General features: G+C 36.1%; 1 protein-coding gene across 1 annotated transcript; it reads right to left on the bottom strand.

Moving 5' to 3' along the window:
* Positions 1–20,327, bottom strand: LOC131935655 (uncharacterized). The gene is made up of 18 exons (XM_059292174.1): positions 20,102–20,327; positions 19,660–19,805; positions 13,631–13,896; positions 7,247–7,338; positions 6,642–6,776; positions 6,238–6,333; positions 5,887–5,910; positions 5,447–5,608; positions 4,251–4,640; positions 3,875–3,951; positions 3,397–3,479; positions 2,820–3,001; positions 1,950–2,022; positions 1,682–1,695; positions 1,276–1,400; positions 768–932; positions 449–589; positions 1–207 (listed from the first exon to the last, which is right to left on the bottom strand). Exons 3-18 carry the CDS (start codon positions 13,672–13,674, stop codon positions 1–3), a joined length of 2,010 nt encoding a protein of 669 aa, XP_059148157.1. The 5' UTR covers positions 13,675–13,896; positions 19,660–19,805; positions 20,102–20,327.
* Positions 20,328–21,730: the final 1,403 nt, after the last annotated feature.

A 21,730-nucleotide genomic window follows, 5' to 3' on the forward strand; every position in this document is an offset into this window, starting at 1 on the left:
TTAAAAAATAGTAATCTTGCCTGTGTTGCCCATGACTGTATCAAAAACATAGTAAGCTGATTTGGAGCTGTCCAAATTAATACTTCCCCATCCTGCTTCCACATTCCTTGCTGATGCAGGTTTGAGCTGCATTGCACCTTGCATATAAAAATATATAGCATATGTTGTGTAGCTATTGGAAATTATTGCACACTGAAATGAAACCCGCTGAAACAAAGAAACAACATATAAAATAAACCATTGTGCTATTAAATAAAATTGCATTTTAACACATTTAAAAAAGAATAGATACAGATATCAATATTTAAAGGTACATTAAATAAACAATGCTGTCATTATGCTTATACTTCAACTTTATATTTAGCAATATTTTTTATTTATGGGATAGTAGCTGTTGTATATAAAAACTATTTGTTTTGTAAATACAAAAGAAAGAAAAATATCAAACCTCATTTGAATTTCCATGGGCAGGAACTTTGACCCATGTGATAACAATAACAGTGGTGGCATTGTACAATGAAATATTAGCATATTTATGAACATCATCATTAGCTCTAATACAAATATCACTTTTTTTACAATCATACATCTGAAAATAAAAATGGACAAAGTACATTAATTTAGTATAAATAAGCTTGTACTTGATTAAAATAAATGAATTAATGTGCAAGAATGTAAAATAATGAGATTTGTTGTTTCCTCAAGTACAGAAGAAAATGTACTCTGGAATAAGTGAGGAAATACTATATCCTAAGGTAAATACTTACATGATAAAAGACATTCCCTTCATCTCCCTCAACAAGATCCAAATCAGTCCAGTATGGAGCCAGCAAGTGCCTGTAAGTTTTATTGCTGCTGTCCATTACTGGTAGACGTTGAGGTGAGAAGCTTGCAAACTCTTCACCAAAGCTGATTATGCCATTCACTGATATCTGCAAAAGTTGTATGGTATGGCTTATTTAAGCTAAATATATATTAAAAATTAACAGTGGTAAGTACAAGTTCCATTCTTAACAGATACAAAAACATTAAATATGTTTGTATATGTAGTTTTAAGACATATTACATTCATATATTATATGTAGGTTTAACCAAAATATAGATTACAAATATATTAGTTCAGAATTAAATATAGACTAAGCCCTATTGTTGTACAGTTTCATTAACAATTTTTAAAACAGGTTTTTAAATAAAAATTGAATAAGTAATATAATTCTATTGTTATATTAGATTATGTACAGTTACATCATATAAACTTGAAATCCACTAACTTACCCATATTTCATTATGTAATGTTTGTTGAAAAGGAATGTAATCCTCAATGTAGAGTTTTTGAGTGGCAAATTCATTATTTCTAGAAAGATGATTATCCATGTGTAGAATACCATAGGGGTAAGTTCCTGAAAAGATGAATGTCTTATGTTGATAGAGCTAAAATATTATTTTTTTAATATGCAAATGCACTGTAACAGAGTATTTGTATTTTTTCATTTAATACACTCTTAACAATTTTTTCAATACATATTTTACAATTATGCCCATATACAGTCTATTAAATTTATTTATATTTTAAGTCTATTTAATTGTGTATAATTATATATCCGCTGAGTGCGTGCTAGAAATCTAACATTCCTTGCAGTCTAAAACTTGATCTCTTATTCAAACCGATTAATGCACTCACTTTGTTCTGCCAAGCTGAGAAAAAAAAAGGAAAAAAAAATGTATTTTCTCACATAGACACACACCACAAATGCATGCACATGCAGACACACACATGAACAAAAAGCTTTTATTTAGATTATTCTACCATTAATGTATGTGAATTATAGAAATTGCCTAGAGCCTGCTATTTAAACAAGCTTTTTGTTTGCTCATCTACATTCCCATTAATTGCTAGTTATTTCAATGCAGGTCTTATATAACTAAACAGGTATTTTTTCTTTGCTCACCTGCATTCCCAATTATTGCTAGTTACATTAATGCAGGTCTCATATGATTCACATAATATACAAATGCTTGGTACTGAAACAAACAAATGTCAAACAGTTTATTACAATTTTCTTCCATAAAAAGAGTTAAATATTTCACTAACAATCTTAGACCCTTACACATTTTATCCATCACCCTAACAATGTGTTATGAGAGATGATCTACTTAATGATTCTATAAGAGTCAACATTTGACAGATTTGATATGCTAGCAACATTGACTTAGTTAGTATAAGACATTCTTCCTCATTGCTTCTTTCAACTCCCAGTCAATCATAGACCATATACAATATCCTTTGACACTTTTCTAGTTTAAGATAGTTGAGTTGGACTTGGAGATTAGGGTATAGTTAAGATAGTAGAAGTAGTGTATAGTACTGTAGAGTTAGGTGTAGGAGTTGACATGTGTAAATAAAGAAACTCTTAATTTACATGTTGGTAACATGTTAATTGGATGTGTGTTCATTATTATTCATTCCACTAGAGCTTCTGCCAAGCTCATCAGAAGGGTTGATCCCCTAACCATTATATAGAGTACACTTTACAGTGTATTGTGTATATATATATATATATATATATATATATATATATATATATATAATATAACAGTTAATAAAACCCTCCCCTCATATACAGCTATACAACAGCATCTCTTAACGTAATTTAGGTACACATCAAAGTTGAGTGGACTCAGGGACATTCTGCAGTTTCAGGCCTGGGACCCAAACCTAAGCCTCTTGAGGTTAGTAGTCACATGTTCCACCATACAACCATGCCATCTCATATCCCATAACATGTTTATAATAAAATACCAAAGTTAAATGTACTTACCCATTTTATTGCTCATGTCTTCTATTAGTGAGATGTTGATGTAGTATGTACCCACTTGATGAATTGACAACAAGACTTCAGCTAGATCTCTGCGGATTTGTGAGTCATCTTGTGCTCCATAGAAGGTATCTGAGTCCGTCAAGTGGACTTCAAATGGAACAGTATTGTAGTTACTGTCTGAGCTAACAAAGAATAAAACAAATTCTTTACTGCAAAGCTGTTTAGTTATTGTTCTATAATTTTAATTTTGTACTTGAATAGTTATTTATTTCATGCATACTTTTCTTGCAAGCAATGGAATATAAAATATAAATGTAAAATATAACACACTTTTAAGTTGCTTCATTTAATAATTTATAACAAGAACATGCTACTGCACCTTTATTATTAGAATAAATGGAGCTTTAGGCAAGTAAGTCTGAATTTATAACCCAAAATAATACAAACTTCTTGTAACTTATAAGTCAAACTTTAAACATTTACAGTTAATGAACTACCTTGAAGCAAGATAAACCTGTGTGTATGAATTTATAAATTGATGCCATTTTTACTGTAAAATAAGTCTCCATATGCTTACCTAATGTTCAAAATTAAAAATGTGAATTTACTAAACGTGCCATCTTTATTTTTATTTAGAAAGGTTTCCAGTTTAAGAACCAGCTGTTGACAATTTAAATAAGTTAACATTATTTGAAAGATGAAAAGTAAAAACAAGGTTTCAAATCACTACAGCAAATGTTGAGCCCAAACCATCAATATTTAATTCAATATTGAGCAATTTATTCTATAAATAATTGAAATTGCTTTTAATTATTTCATTGCTTTAATTAATATAATTAATAATATATATATATATATATATATATATATATATATATATATATATATATATATATATATATATATATATATATATTATAATATATTTTTTTTTGTCATAGAATTTTCAATCAGAAAGCAGCAGCTAGCAGAATAATTCAAACATTTATTTCTTCTGATTAGATTTTTTTCTATTTAATTAATAATGATAAATTAGTTTATTTTAGTTTACTTACATCATCATTGATTGTTTTTTTTAAGGTATTATAGGAACTGCTCATCACAACTGGTGTAGTTTTTATCTCACCTCGCACTTGTTATAAAAAAGTATAAGAATTATTTCAAGCATTATTCTTGAAACAAAAGCAGTCATAATGGAATTTAAGATAGATTTTATAAGTACAATTATGAAGCAAATACATTTTTTATATACTCAGTAGGTCTACAGTTCTAGTTATACATACAATAATTAAGTATTGCAATAACAATTATAAACCGCTATTTATTATCAAACTTTAAGAAAAATGCTATAAAAGTTATTTATTTTAAAAAATATTGACTTTGAAAAAATAAATAAAATGTTTAATATTAAAAGATTAGGTTAAATTTTACCTATTAAGTCCCCTGATACATAATCTTTGAGTGATCTTTTCATGAGGTGCGATCTATCTTCTTCAAACAGCAAATATTCCTCAGAAATACCACCAGTCTCACTACTGGATTTGGATGCATCATCTAAATCAACTCTTTCTACACTTCTCTTCATCCTATGCTGTATTTTCTGATCTCTTACATACTTTTTTCTGTCGTTCCAAAATGGAACCACAAATGGATTTTCTATTGTTTCCATAAAATTGGTTTTTGGTGTAACTTGTAAGGCATTGCTTTCAATTAAAGAGTTGGGCAGGGATGCTGTAGTCTGTGTAAAGTTATGAAACATTGGAGCAGTAGAACTATTATTGGTTGGCTTTAAAGTTGTATGAGCCTTGTTACTTGAAGTATCTGAAAAAAAATATAATTAATAATTTTTTACTTTTAAGTACTGTTGATTAAACACAATTTTAAAAATTGAAGAAGAAATATAAAAGAAAATATAAACTTATTAAAGTTCAGAGGGGTCAGCGTGGTTGGGTTGGTAACATGATGGTTGATAAACAAAAAGGTCCTAAGTTCAAGACCCTAGTTCAGAATCAAACAACTGCTGACTTGAAGTTTGTTCTGGGATTGAGAAAGCAAATCCGAAAAGAATAGCAGGCTAAAACATGCATAATGCATGTTATGGTGCATAACAGGTTGACACATAATTCTTATTGTATTAGAGGAAACCCCATCTAAAATTACAATTAAGAATGAAGAACAAGATTAAAGCTCTTAATCCAGTAGGCTTACAATTATCATATTATATCAGAATAGCTCAAATTGTCACTTGAATTGCTTAATATTGTATGATCAAACATGGCAGTAATAATGCATGGATACTAAAATGTATCTACAATTCTTAAACTCATTGTTAAATGTATAAATTTATCCACTGTTATTAAAAATATTTTTTAAAAATTGACTGAAGGAATAATACTGTTCTAATGTTTCTCACTTGCTTATTTTTAATTGCTGACTAGCAATTGTTGGGCACTGCTGCATTACTTTGCTTATAAATGAGGCATATTTATTTATATTAGTAGTTTTACTCACCAACTAGTTGGCTAAATTTTCTTCAAATGATGCCACTTAAATCACATTGCATAGCCTTCAATATATCATGTAATGCTGTTTCGATTACAACATACAATGTACTTGCAATAACTTACTATGTGGATTAGGATCCTCAAATATTTCCTCAGCAGATTTATACTCCTCTTGCTCTGCCCATGAGAGTCTTTTAGCATCTTTTTTTGGAATTTCATCAATTTCAGTAACTGGTGTATTTATGTTCATAGAAATACTTGGAGCTAAACTTGTGGCTTTAGGCTCTAAGATGAGCAAAATAAAATATTTCTTATCTTATCTGATAGATTTTTAAGATCTGAGTTAGCAACAACAAAAAAAAGAGACATTTTTAATATCTAATTGAAAAGCTAAGCAAATGAAAACTCATATAGCCTATTTCATGTAGGCCTAAATAAAACAAAAATTGATATAAAATAATCTCAAAAACATTAATGATAAATAATCCAATGTGTTTTAATTCCAGCCAATGCATCAATATGATTTAGTAATATAAGAGAAACATAACTAGAGATTTTCTTACTTTCAGTTTGTTTCTTCATGTTGACTGTATGGGTAGAAAGTAATGTCTTATTTAATAGAGATGTTTTATTTTCTGAATATGGGAGAAACATTTCACATCTGATCATATCACAGATAAGCTGATTATATTTTTTAAAATACAATGGATAATGTGTTTAATACTAAAAAGCAAAGAAAAAACCAATAGCTTAGTATAGATATTATGTTATAGTATTAGATACTTCTACAATTGAAAAGGCTATATTACTATAACTAAGATAAAACAAATCTAGCAGTTATACTACATTGGCATTAAAATATTTCACTAACAGTAACAATATGAACTGCAACCACTTTCTTGTTTATACATTACCTGTTGTCACTGCATACAGTTCCTCAGCTTCCATTATATTATCTATTTCATTCTTTTGTGGTCTAGGCCTATAATGTTGGACTTTTTCTAACAACTCTTCAAAAATAATTTTAATAAAATCAATGCAACAAGTCTATTACAAATCTTTGTGGGTCTATATGACTAATTAGGTTTAATGTGGGGAGGGGTGGGGGGATGACACTAACTGCAAAATTTACAGAGAAAAAAACTACACATTTTGAGGTAACATTGTGTTTCTTAATAAGTTATTGACTCACTATAGAGCCGAAAGTAGATTTAGAATAGATATATAGTATTGTCTAGATCTAGATTTTTATTTATAGTTTATCTTCTAGATCTATGTACTATGTACCGAGCTAAGCGGGCCATAAAATGTTCCTCACCAGCTGCTTTTGTATCATCTTCAGCCCATAGTGGCTGTCTTTTTGTTTCATTCCCTGGCTGTATGTGGAATTCTTTACCGCTTTCTGAGGGCCCAGCACGGCTTGTTCTCGAGTTTATTTCATTACTTTGGTTATCTAAATGACAGACACACGTGAAAGTCAAGATCGTCAACTCCAATCCATATAATATTATTATTTATGTTACGAAAGTTGAACTCTTCTGGGTCTAGCACTTAACTCTAGTCAAGTTGTTCTTAACCTATTGGAGGTACGAACATAATGTGCGCAAAGAGTTTCTTCCAGGCATTTTTTCTGGGGGGCGGAGCCCCCCCCCCCCTCCCACCCTCCCGAAGAAAGTCTACCGCCGACCCCCCGAACGAAATGAAATTTATATAGAAAATTTATACTTTTAACAGTGTCCCCCCCCCCCCGAAGAAAGTCTACTTCCCACCGAAAATTTCAATTGCCCCCCCCCCCCCCCCGGAGAAAAAAGTCTGGAAGAAACACTGTACGCAAACCAGCGTGACTCCTGGTGTTGTCTTTTAGACACGAGTGCAGAAATGAACTATAAAATGCCCAGAAAAATAAATTGATTGATATATTACCTACGTTTCCAATAGAGAAGCTGACAATACTCAGTAGAATTATTACGTAAACGTTAAATGAAGACATCCTCTCTTTGTTGGGACTTAGATATCTGTAATTACATACAAAAGCAAAATGATATGCCTCTGACCAGAGGCGTAGCGAGGGCGGGGCGGGGGGTGCGGACCGCAACGGGTGACACCATTTAGAGGGGATGACACCAGGTAAAAAAAGTTGCAAAAATTACAGAAGAAAAATCACTTTTTTTCACATCCATTAGTGACGGTTAAATACTCTTTTTAAATACAAATTAACAATTATTGCAAAAAGGCAGGGTATTATAGGCCTATTAAGGTCGACACACACACCACACACACACACATAAAGCAATTTCTTCTATATATTTTATTTTGTCTTGGTGCTACCCCCCCCCCCTCCTAAATGGTGTCACCCGGTGCGGTCCGCTCCCCACCCCCGCCTCTCGACGCCTCTGTACAGTCCCCAACATGTCAAAACTATTTTTAAAAAAACCACAACTACCAAATAACTAAGCTACCTCCTTTTTCTAATACAAATAAGATCTGTTAAAGAAACTCAGTTTGAATTGTTTCTTTAAACATTCTCTCAACCGTATGTGAATGATATCACGAGTCATCCTATTTTTTTTTACACAAAAGCAGCGATCAATCAAAATCCCTTATCTGATATAGCAGCTATGCGCCAGGCATTTTGTAGGGTTAAGTAGAAAATATTCTGCTTTGGTTCCTGTCAGCTACGTTATAGAAATAACACTGATGTATTTTCTAAGGGTGCGTTATTCCATTACGAATGTATCATACTACAGGGGGGGGGGGAGGTCGACTTCAGATTAGATATCCGTCGACGGTAATTATATCCAGGAAGTGTAATTTAAAATGCTTTAAACTGAATATTTCAGGTATTATGTATATGTACTTTTTTTTATAATTAATACACAAAAAAATAATCCAATTTAGACCCAGCTCAATGGTTATTGAAGAAAGAAATCAATGTAAAAAAAATAGTTGCTATTGGGCGAAAAGTTTATGGCTGAAGTGCTACGTCATGTTAGCGGAGGGCGGGTCTGTCAGTTTGTGAGGATGTTACGATGTAGAGGGATGGAGGGTACACACCGTTAAAATGCGTGACGTCATTCACGGACGACCTCCTTGAACTGATTATATTGTATTTTATAAAAAAAAAAAAATCTGAATAGCAAGGCGCGCTTTGCAAAAGTATAACTTTTAAAAAATAATTACTAAACAATCCGGGGAAAAAATGCTTTATGATTCTCGCGTCATAAAGATATATTATTTATGAGGTTAATAGAATGAGTTTAGTGCAAGAACGGGTTGCTTGAAGGTATCCTTATCTATACATGTATGCCACATAGAGCGGAATACACTCATGCCACATAGAGAAGTATCTAATGACCACTACAACCTCCACCCCTCCCCCATACAACCTAAATATAAACATATTTACAACCATCAAAGCTAGCGTAACTCTACTCGGGATGTCTAACCTAACAACTGTATCAACCATGCAAGCAGCAGTAAACGGTGTAGAAAAAATAACTCAAACTGGTTTTTATATTGCTTGTATATCTATAACTCTTCTACACGGAATGTTCTAAAACGGTTATTTCAATGGTGTATTGTAAGCCTGTTATTTCTATTCATATTTAAATCTTTATTTTAATTGACGGATTATAGCACATTCTTCTAAGTCGGTGTAGTAACAACGTATTTTTTTTTTGTTTGAGCGGATAGGTTTTATTTTCGCATCGTAAGCGATACAGAACACAAAATGACGATCATAACCTAACCCAAACCGGCTCGGCCAACGAAAGAGTTAATAAGGGTGGCGTCTACCGTTGCAGATCTAGACGGAGGTAGACATTAGAAATTATCCTATTTGTCTTTCAAAAGTAAGATCAATGCGAAAAATAAAATTGCAATCGTATTGTCCGTAGAGCGCTGGACTGCTAAACCGAAAGTCTCGAGTTCGAATCCGGGTTGAATGTACCTGGCGAGTTAGAAACGAGTGTACTACCACTTGTCCATGGACCGTCAGATTCCAAAATGGAACTTATATTGCTACTTGGACTGTGTTCTCGCTAAGAACAAGATAAAGTTGAAAAACTGTCACATAAGATGAACAGAGCCCGATAGATTGTTTTCTGACATTGAAATAAGCGCTGGAAACACAAACTGTAATACAGACTTCTACAAGGCAGATACATCGATACATGGGCAAAGATCGAAGGATGTTTACCCATCATATTTTCCCCTTTCGTGTCCAAGACACATCAAGCAGATGAAGAAGAGTTCATATGTTTCAAAGACATCGGCATATGAAGGGATAATTTGGTCAGCACTACGCTTTTCTAACATGAGTTAGGTACCCAGGGACACAGGGACATTCTACTAACTTGAACCTGGATTCGATCTCAACCCTTTCGGGTTAGTAGTTAAGCTCTCGATTGCTCCCATATTCAAGCACCTTGGCGCCATAATATTTGATGAGGGAACGAAGTGCCTAAACAGCAACAACACTCAGTGAATAAATAAGTATGTTGCGTGACAAAAAGACTCCTGTTAGCACTACAGTCACTGGCAGAGGCGTAGCGAGGGGGGGGGGGGGCGGGGTTGCGGACCGCACCGGGTGACACCATTTAGGGGGGTGACACCAAGGCAAAAAATAGTAAAATATATAGAGAAAAACTTGAGGGGGGGGGGGTGCAAAAGGAAAGTTTGTCCCCGGGAAGGGTCGCTATATTCTATACATAGGTATGTAATAGCATATAATATGCTGTAGAACTAGTGGGGATATGAGAACATTTTTTTCTTCAAAAGACTGTCGATTTTTTTTCTTCCTTAAAGCTGTGGTCCTGGAATGTTACACCTACTAGGCCTATATTGCCCTATATGTAACCCAATGTCTAGGCAAGTTTTTCCCACCCGCTGTGATAACACATTTCATAGTGAACCCAGGCCAACACAAGTAGACCGGAAAGGAATTACGTAGGTAAAATTTCCCTAGTGGGCCGAATTATAGCAGCAATATATTTATATATATATATATATATATATATATATATATATATATATATATATATATATATATATATATATATATATATAAATATAAATATATATATATATATATATATATATATATATATATATATATATATATATAAATATATATATATATATATATATATATATATATATATATATATATAGAGAGAGAGAGAGAGAGAGAGAGAGAGAGAGAGAGAGAGAGAGTGAGAGAGTGAGAGAGAGATGTGTGTGTTTGTGTGTATAGATGGCTTACTTGATAATTTTTAACCTCCGGGTTTAGCTCCTCTTCCAAACCACTGAGGCTTGAAGAAAGCACTTTAGATCATTAATGGAGTTTATTCTTGTCACAATGAAAAGGCGCTGTAGCATCAACTTAGAACATTTACATTTGAATCGACTCCAGTATTTAGCTTGTCATTTCTTTATACATTATCTTTCCCAAATATAAATATAAATAAATAAATATATATATATATATATATATATATATATATATATATATATATATATATATATATATATATTTATATTTATATATATATATATACATACATATATATAAAATGTATATATATATATATATATATATATATATATATATATATATATATATATATATATATATATATATAGTTTACAGTGGCGTCGCAAAGTATATATGTATGTATATATATATATATATATATATATATATATATATATATATATATATATATATATATATATATATATATATATATATATATATATATATATATGTGTGTGTGTGTGTGTCGGCTTAAATAGGTCTACAATTGAAGTATATGCCACATATATAAATATACGCAAACATAATAGTAACGATGTTCATCTATAGTCTGTTAATAACATAGTTGGATGCAGCATTGTTTTCTCTAAAGTTAGCTGGTTTACGTCATTGTGTCACCTCCACCTCCTTGTATTAAGTGTTAATTTATACTTAAAATACTATTTAATTTGAATTCATTACTAATGGAACTGGCGAAAAAGCATTTTCTTCTGTACATTTTGCAATGTTTTGTCTTGGTGTAACCACTCTAAATGGTGTCACCCGTACCCCTGCCCCTCTCCCCCCCCCCTCCCCAGTCCCGCCCTCGCTACGCCTCAGATAATGTATGTTCCTACATTTCTAAACAGATAAATTCATAATCTACAGACGTCTATAAAATTATCACGTGTTCTTGAATGAGTAATATAATCATAAAAACTTCTAGAGCAATACAAACATATTTGTACTAGGCTGGTTTTAACTGCGAATAGATGTAGATGCTTAATTTTCGTAACTCCCTTGAGCTTTTTTCCCTTTTACGTGTCTAGGCCTATTACGGATTTTCTATATCAGAAGTTCGTCTAGTAGTGTTGAATACGTATCGAGACATGCTTGAATACTTCCCGCTTTCTACAACGTAGTGTATTATATGTGCCGCTTTAGATCAAGGTTTCAATGGGATAATAAAAATACAAAGGCCCTTAACAAAGGTACGTGGTGAACGTAAATAGGGTATTGCATAAATTGGTGGAATAGGAGACCTCGACACTCGCAGCTGGAGGGCATTAATTGCTTCTTTTCAATCGATTCGTTTAACTACTGGTCGGGAAAAGATATGTATAATTCAATGTTGGTTTGCTAATAAGCTTTTATTAAAAGATTTTATTTAACGTGATTCTTATGTCACGCAAAACATTTTCCTCCAAACTTACGAACGAAATTTCTGTCACTCTTACTGAGCCGATTTCTTTCAAATTTAACAACTAAGGCGTCATCCATAAATGACGTCACGCTTTTTTTGGACAATTTTTACCGCCCCCACTCCCCTCCTACACACATCGTCACAAAAAGTCACACCCCCCCCCTAAAATGACGTCACACCTCAGCCTACAACCCCCCCCCCCCCTCAAAGTTGCAGTTAAATATTTTTCTTAAAATACGAAATTGTTTCAAAATCTTGTCTGAACTCTGTCAACATAGAGTATTTTAATCAATTCTTCTTACAATTTATTAAAACAGTTTTCTAAAACACAAAATAATTACTAAAATTCGTTTCTAACATTGCTTTTTATAATGCAAAAGTGTGACGTCACACCATCTGACCCCCCCCCCCTTCCGTTCATCACACACCGTCACAAAATTACGGTACCCCCCCCCTCCCCCCCTGCGATTGTGACGACATTTATGGACGACCCCTCAGTCTAGACTTGATAATAATACAATGTGAGATAAAATATGACATAAGCAGATAATTAAGTATGCTTTTTTTTAAAAAAGGTGAAGCAATAGTGCTAAATAAATTACTAATCTTATCGCAATATTATACAAAAACAGAATACGTTCATATGGTTAGCAAGTGCTTTTAATTAGTTTTCAATTTTATATAAAAAACAACAACTAAGTAGGCCTAGGCCTATTTGTTTTATAAAAACGTGTATATTAGCAATCTTTATATATGCACTACAAAGAAGTTTTAGTGTTGCTTGTTAAGAATAGTAAGACAGATTAATTCAAGACTGAAATCAAGGTGTTAAAGCTAAGAAATGCATTCTTAATTGAAACACATAGGTTGTACTCGATAAACCTTTACTAAATCGCATAGCCTATTGATAAATAAATACATATATATATATATATATATATATATATATATATATATATATATATATATATATATATATATATATATATATATATATATATATATATATATATATATGTAGCTAGGGTGGGCCTAGCTACTAGTCACAAATCTGATAACGAACGTTAAGCCGAGACGCAGTATTACAGTCTGACGCAACCGATAGCAGGTGGCTTATTGGATCGGACTGATAACAATCTCAAAGCCAACGCGTGCTATTTTGGGAAACGGTACGAGGGGATTCAGACGGCCTGTCAACTTTGATTGATAGGATGCAGATGTTTATGACACGGACTGTACGTTAGAACTGCGCAACTAGTGGTCGGAGACATCGAGTACAAGTATCGATTACGGAGGAATACAAGTACGAAGATGAGTACGAATACAAGGGATAAATAGGAGGGGACGGCTGAACTCGTTCTCTTCCCTCTTCATCGCTCGCTTTAGATCAGTCAGTCTGTGTGACATATCAAGTTGGTTATATTGTGTTAAGAAGGACATTAGACATGTGGATTCAGTTATATGAAGCCTAGTGAGGACTGTTAGGGGGTCAGTTGATTCAGACTATTATATTGAAACATTTCTGTTGATTCATTGTGTTATATTGAAGCATTTCTTGATTCATGTAATAAAAGGATCAATAGCGAACCTGCATCTTCGAGTCTTTCTACTGTAGTCGATGTTGTGTAGCATGAGTGGTTCAACTCGTTACAATTGGCGTTGTCGGGCAGGATAGACTCGGGGAAGGTCACAATTGGCGCTGCGAGCAGGGTCACATTTGGCGCTGCGAGTAGCCTAGGTCACAATTGGCGCTGCGAACAGGATGAATTCAACTAGACTTGCCGAGTTAGGCACCCATAGTCAACCTTGTGCATAACTGTGTTTAGTGTGTGTGTGAATTCTGACATTCAGGAACTGTGAAAATCGAGGAAAATTTTTTTTCATATACACACGGTAAGAAAGAACTCTTTTGTTTTACTTACGGAATAAAATGTCTACTCTGGACGAGAAGCAGACCCATATAGTGGTCCTACCCAGAGAGTCCCACATTAACAAATTTTACGGGGACGGGGATCCAACTTTAACCAACAGGTTCAGTGAAGAGGTCAAAGCGGCCTGGGCCTCGAGAAGCATGTCACCAGAGGAGAGATTAAGACTGCTGATGGGCAGTATAGGAGAGACGGTTAGGGCAGAGGTCAAATGCCATGATAAAACCATCCAATCAGATCCAGATAAGGTGCTGGATCTGATTATGGAGACCTTTGGGGAGAGACGGTCGGGATCGCAACTGCTAGCAGGGTTCGTAGGCTTAAGGCAGAGATTGGCGGAGAGTGTGATGGAGTACTCACACCGGATGAACAGGGCCTTTGATTCGGTAAAGGTCAAAACACCTGACATTGATGTGCGCCTACTGAGGGACCATTTCATCGAGGGGCTGGCAACCCCGATCCTAAGAAGAGAGTTGAAAGAGGAGGTCCACAAAGACCCGCAGTTGACCTTCCTTCAGGTCAGGAACTCAGCGATCCGCAGGTCCGAGGATGAGGACCAATCGAACTGTTCGGTGGACAAAGTCTCTGTGCCTGAACAGAGACAATCCCCACCCACAGGGGCCGACACGATGGAGACCATGATGGCTCAACTGTTGGCCCACCTAGATAAGGTTGACCAACGTTTGGAGAGGTTAGAAAGCAGGTCAACAGCTGAGAATCAGGAAAAGAACGGGACAAAACAGGGACGGGTTGGACGGCCGCGTCCCGCCAAGCCATCACTCCAATGGACGGCCGACGGCCGACCAATTTGTTTGTCTTGTTCACAACCCGGACATATGGCACGGTACTGCCAGGGAAACGGTCGTCCTCTGTAAGGCAGGGCCAGGCTACAGAGGGGCGAGGTTATGGCCCAAGAAGCAAAATGATGGGAGTCTGTCCCGAAATGGTGATTACGATTGGGGACATCGCGGTGAAGGCAATTGTGGATACAGGCTCCCAGGTGACGACAATCACGGAAAATTTTTACACCAAATGGATGAAAGGAAAAGACCATAGGTTGAGGTCTGACACATGCATGCGCCTGACGGCAGCTAATGGACTAACCATTCCATACTGTGGTTATTTTCTGGCGGATGTCGTGGTGGCAGGACATAGGTTGAAGCAGGTTGGGGTGTTCGTTACGAAACACAACCTAGAGACAAATGTGTCAAATATACCTTGCCTGTTGGGCATGAATATTCTTGGCCAGTTGCCAGAATTTCTTACAAATATTGTCGGATCGACCACACCAGGTCGGGGATCCAAGATGGCCAGGTTTGCCAAGACCAGAGGAAGGACAGCAGTCCCGGCAAACACGGTCAAGGCAATCACATTACAAATTGGTGATAGAAGTGTGAATGGTGATGTGATGATAGAACCATGTGGCGCCGCACTGAGGGCAGGTGTCGTGTTACTGCGGACATACACATCAGCGGAAAATGGACTAGTTCAAGGATTAGTGGCAAATGTTTTGGATGAGGAAATTTTTATACCGCCTAATACTCTGGTAGGAGTACCACAGAACGTCGAGGTACTAAGGTCGGCACAGTGCATCGAACTGAGCAATACCAGCAGTAATGAAGTAACAATTAGGTCGGTCAATGTGACGGCCGAGGTGAAGAAAGAGGATGGCCGATCATATACATTCCCGGAAACTGAGGACCCAAAACTAAATGAATTGCTGAATAAATACAGTGATATATTTGCCTCGTATGAGGGTGATTTGGGGTACACGGAAGTAATCAAACACCAGATACCCTTACTACAAGACAAGCCGGTGGCGCAACCTTATCGAAGATTACCACCGAGTCACTACTCGGCGGTGAAAGCACACCTGAATGATCTACTAAAAAAGGGAATTATTACAACCAGTACAAGCCCGTATGCGGCACCGATAGTAGTGGTAAAAAAGAAGTCAGGGGAGATAAGACTGTGTTGTGATTACCGGAAATTGAACAATATCACAAGAAGGGATGCATTCCCCTTGCCTCGTATTGATGAATGTCTTGATGCGTTGGGGGGAGCAAGATTTTTTTCTACCTTGGATTTGGCTAGTGGCTACCACCAAGTGGCCATGCACCCCAACGATCAACATAAAACTGCATTTATTTCTCCACTGGGACTGTACGAGTGGACCCGTATGCCGTTTGGTCTAACTAATGCACCTGCTACATTCCAGCGAGTAATGCAGAGTGCTATGAGTGACTTTCTATTTCAAATAATGTTGGTGTATTTGGATGATATTCTAGTTTACTCAAAAACTTGGGAGGACCATCTAAAAAGATTAGAACAAGTGTTTCTCCGTCTCAGGGAGATAGGAGTAAAGCTGAATCCAGACAAATGCTGTTTTGGTCTGAAATCGGTACATTTTTTGGGTTATGTGATTTCGTCGGATGGCATCGCCACTGACCCAGATAAAATTGCAGCTGTTAAAGAATGGAAACAGCCAACAACTACAGTAGAGGTCAGATCATTCTTGGGCTTTGCTTCCTATTATAGAAAATTTGTGCCTGGTTTTGCAAAAATTGCCGCACCATTGCATGACTTGGTAAACAAAATGACAAAGAAACACAGTAAGGAGAAAAAGAAAGGTAAAACACAACTGATAGGTGAATTATGGACTGATGAATGCCTGAACTCGTTTAAGCTCTTGAAAAAGGCTTTGACAGAGGCGCCGATATTGGGATACGCGGACTTTGATAAACCATTTCGGTTAGAAATTGACGCCAGCTCTAAAGGTCTGGGAGCTGTGCTATCACAACAACAAAAGCAAGGTTTCAGGGTTATTGCGTATGCCAGTCGAGCTCTGAAGGGATCAGAGAGGAACATGACAAATTACAGCGCCATGAAACTAGAACTTTTGACATTAAAATGGGCTGTGACTGAAAAATTCAGGGACTATCTATTAGGGGCTAAATGTGTGGTATACACTGACAATAACCCCTTGAGTCACCTAAAGACAGCAAAGTTGGGATCCATCGAACAGCGATGGGCAGCAGAATTGGCACTCTTTGACCTAGAGATAAAGTATCGCCCGGGGCGGTCCAATGGCAATGCGGACGCCTTATCAAGGAATCCTTACGAGAAACCGGGTGATGAGGAAGAAACGCTGACAGGAATATGTGAGGTCAGAGCGTCAACAGATATCCCTCATGGGGTACAAGTGATGCAAAACGGGCAGACCGGGGTGGAGCACATATCCACAGAGCCCGGACATATGGACAGTAGTGATTTTAATTGCCTTAATCACAAAAAGATAAGAGATGCCCAGAGAACGGATAGTGGCTTACAACCGCTATTGAAATACGTCCAGGAACAAAAATTCCCAGGAAGAAGGGAAAGAGAACAATTTGGTCGAGAAACAAAGAAAATACTGAGTCAGTGGGACCGTCTCAGTATAGAGGATGGTGTTCTCATGCGGAGAATTCATGACCAAATTGATGGGACAATACACCAGGTGGTGGTGCCTGGACAGTTACGAGAAGAAGTGCTAAGGTTGGCACATGACAGGGCAGGACACCAGGGTCAGGACAGGACGCACAAAATATTACGAGGGAGGTGTTACTGGCCCAATATGGAAATGGAGGTCAAACGCCATTGTGAGGCTTGTGTGAGGTGTCAGCATGCGAAAATGCCAGTTGTCAAAATGAGACAGCCATCAGGACACCTACTAGCGACAAAACCACTAGAGATTGTGGCTATGGACTTTACGTCGTTGGAGCAATCATCGGATGGGACGGAACATGTGTTGGTAATGACTGATGTATTCACCAAATGGACGGTGGCGGTGCCCACGCGAGATCAGACTGCCAAAACAGTGGCAAAGGTCTTAATAGAACATTGGTTCATCAAATATGGAATACCAAGACAATTACACTCTGACCAAGGAAGGGCTTTCGAGTCAGAAGTAATTAACCAACTGTGCAGCCACTACGGGATCAACAAATCTAGAACAACCACATTTAATCCGAAAGGAAACGGACAGTGTGAACGGTTCAACCGCAGCATGCATGATTTGCTGCGTACGCTAGAACCTGAACAGAAAAAACGTTGGCCTGATTTTCTCCCAGAGTTGGTATATCTATACAACTGCACACCCCATGCCACAACCGGCTTTTCGCCACACATGTTGCTGTTCGGACGAGAGGCTCGACTCCCTCTTGATTTGTTCCTAGGAAAAAGGGAGAGTATGACTGGCTCATACACCGCACTGGAATATGTGAATGAACATATGAGAAGAATTAGAGAAATGTACAGGGTAGTACAGGAAAGACTAGAACATGAAGCACGGCGAAGGGAACCGCCGGTACAGACGAAGGACCCGCCACTCAAACTGAATGACAGGGTATTACTGCGTAGCCACCCGTTAGGCAGAAACAAAATCCACGATCTCTGGGGACAGGAGATATGGCAAGTCGTGGAGATGCCTAAAGTAGCAGGTGGCCCCTTTAAGATAAGACCCATCGATCACGCCAAACCGGATCGGTGGGCGAATATTGCTCAATTAAAGAAATATTGGAATAGGCAAGAAGAGCAGTTACACACAAGGAAATCCAAGACAATTAGGGAACCGGAAACTATAACGGAAATTCACATACCCATCCCGGAACCATATCACCATCAACAGAACAACCGCGATATACAAGTGGAGGATAACGGCAACAAAGAGGATCCCGTTCCTTCCAGAAGCAGAGAGACAGTAGACCATCAGATAAGTGGTCCGCGGAGAAGTTTGAGGAACAGAAGGAAGACGAAATTTTTTGTCAGCAACCATCAAGTCTTTCATGGTCGCGCTGGTATGAGAACAGACGGTGCAAAAACCTATAAAACTGAACTGGTGAAGGCACCAAACGAGAAGGGTGGATGTGAATTCTAGAACTGTTTTGTGTCTCAGGAAGACGATGTAGACACAGTTGATATGTGAAATAGGTATAACTGTCAATCGTATACGAATGGAACGTCGTGGACAGTGAGTGGAACAATAGAATTTTTTTTACGATTGTGCGATTGACTTTGGAGGAGTGCACCTGCCAGGCGTTGTTTGTGGTTGAAAACACACAAAAAAAGGCAGGGGTGGATGTAGCTAGGGTGGGCCTAGCTACTAGTCACAAATCTGATAACGAACGTTAAGCCGAGACGCAGTATTACAGTCTGACGCAACCGATAGCAGGTGGCTTATTGGATCGGACTGATAACAATCTCAAAGCCAACGCGTGCTATTTTGGGAAACGGTACGAGGGGATTCAGACGGCCTGTCAACTTTGATTGATAGGATGCAGATGTTTATGACACGGACTGTACGTTAGAACTGCGCAACTAGTGGTCGGAGACATCGAGTACAAGTATCGATTACGGAGGAATACAAGTACGAAGATGAGTACGAATACAAGGGATAAATAGGAGGGGACGGCTGAACTCGTTCTCTTCCCTCTTCATCGCTCGCTTTAGATCAGTCAGTCTGTGTGACATATCAAGTTGGTTATATTGTGTTAAGAAGGACATTAGACATGTGGATTCAGTTATATGAAGCCTAGTGAGGACTGTTAGGGGGTCAGTTGATTCAGACTATTATATTGAAACATTTCTGTTGATTCATTGTGTTATATTGAAGCATTTCTTGATTCATGTAATAAAAGGATCAATAGCGAACCTGCATCTTCGAGTCTTTCTACTGTAGTCGATGTTGTGTAGCATGAGTGGTTCAACTCGTTACAATTGGCGTTGTCGGGCAGGATAGACTCGGGGAAGGTCACAATTGGCGCTGCGAGCAGGGTCACATTTGGCGCTGCGAGTAGCCTAGGTCACATATATATATAAATAAATTAAAATATATATATATATATATATATATATATATATATATATATATATATATATATATATATATATATATATATATATATATATATAATATACCGGTAAGCTAGGTATAATTAAAGATGTACACATATGCACACACGGATAAACGGATTTCTATAGACTTTGCCTACCTTTAAACACGTTTGTTTTCAACAGACATTTTTCGATATTATCATCATGAAAATAAGAAAATGTACTAGAAAAATTAGAACAACAATAATTGTATTGCTTACCTTCAATAATCCATCTGTCTGTTACTCCTTATGCTTTCATCTAACACGTATCGATGTATAGCGTAACACTATATAAATATTTAACACACTTTTATATCAGCTGAATAAAACAGTTTGCAACATTATGCGCAGATCATAAAGATATCCTCAGATAAACTATACAAAATGCCAAACACTTTTTTTATTTACTTATATTCTCCAGATTAGAGTGTCACTTTGTCAAGCGTCAGCCGTCTTTTATCTATTCCATTCTCCACTTGTCATTGGTTTATTCCCCTTGGTTTACCTCCCCTCCAGACAAACGGAATATAAGTTGTAAAACGTATAAGTAACCAGGAAGTGATTTAGGTGTGTACATTATTGCAGCGAGTTAAAGATCGTACCCGCTAACAACTACCACTATATGTAATTATTCAAAGGTGCTTTGTATTGCTTGACAAACAAATAGCACGTTAACACGTATACTCAATACATTGCACGTAATTATTGTAGTTAATAAACAGATGTATTCTTGTATTGAGTAGTCTATAATTACGTAGCTGCTTACTTACGTAAACGGCTAATATATATATATATATATATATATATATATATATATATATATATATATATATATATATATATATATATATTTAAATATATATCTTATATAGGCCTATATATAATAATATCGGCCTATATATAAGTAATTATATATATATATATATATATATATATATATATATATATATATATATATATATATATATATATATATATATATATATGTATGTATATATATATGTGTGTGTGTGTGTGTAATTATATGTTTATAGGCATACATACTAGCTGCAAAGATGGTTGTAGGCCTACTGATTCATATACACGCGTACGTCCACAAGCTATAAGTGCAAGGTATCCAAGACCATGTAAAACGAATGTTTCTCTTTCCCTCTATATCGACAATAGAAATAATATACTGTCGACCCCTCTTTCTTCTAAAGAGCCAAGTTTACCTTTATAACACTTAGATTACGTCCACGGAGAATCTCAGCATATACATTTATCAACATGATCCCCGGCGAAAACATCGGTCCCTCTTAAACAATGTTATCTAAAACATCTTCCCTATTTCAATATTAAATTATCATCCTCTCAGACGAGATAACTCGATTTGTGTGTTTGTATTTATTAAAAAACAAACAAATATCACTGTCAGAAGTGTATAGAGATAGGGTGGTGTATGCTAAATACCACTTTCGAACCGTGGCGTAGGCAAGGGGGGGGGGGGTTAGGGGGTATAATCACTCCCATGGACCCCGACCCCTATATATATATATATATATGTATATATATATATATATATATATATATATATATATATATATATATATATATATATATATATATATATATATATATATATATGATTATATACGTATTGAAACATTTTTTAACCCCTCCCATGACCAATTCCTGGCTACGCAACTGCTTTTGAACATACATCTATATCTTACACCATGACGTCTACTTATCTCTTCAAACCTCAGGTATATTTTTTTAAAGTATAGTCCTACGTGTGACATACCATGATCTACCGAACTGTTAGACATTGAACCCCTTAATTTTTATTTCTGTTAATTTTTTTTT

This window comes from Physella acuta, unplaced genomic scaffold (assembly GCF_028476545.2).
Source record: "Physella acuta isolate Inbredline_101_S28 unplaced genomic scaffold, ASM2847654v3 ptg000151l, whole genome shotgun sequence".
In the NCBI taxonomy this organism is placed as follows: Eukaryota; Metazoa; Mollusca; class Gastropoda; family Physidae; genus Physella; species Physella acuta.

What these genes read in the sequence shown, in the direction of transcription:
- LOC131935655 (XM_059292174.1), bottom strand. Translation starts at nt 13,674, where the DNA reads ATGCTACACAACATCGACTACAGTAGAAAGACTCGAAGATGCAG. An exon ending in TGTATCAGGGGACTTAATAG is followed by an intron (nt 3,952 to 4,250) that starts GTAAAATTTAAC and finishes TTTTATAACAAG; the next exon opens with TGCGAGGTGAGATAAAAACT. An exon ending in AAGGGAATGTCTTTTATCAT is followed by an intron (nt 590 to 767) that starts GTAAGTATTTAC and finishes TTTTATTTTCAG; the next exon opens with ATGTATGATTGTAAAAAAAG.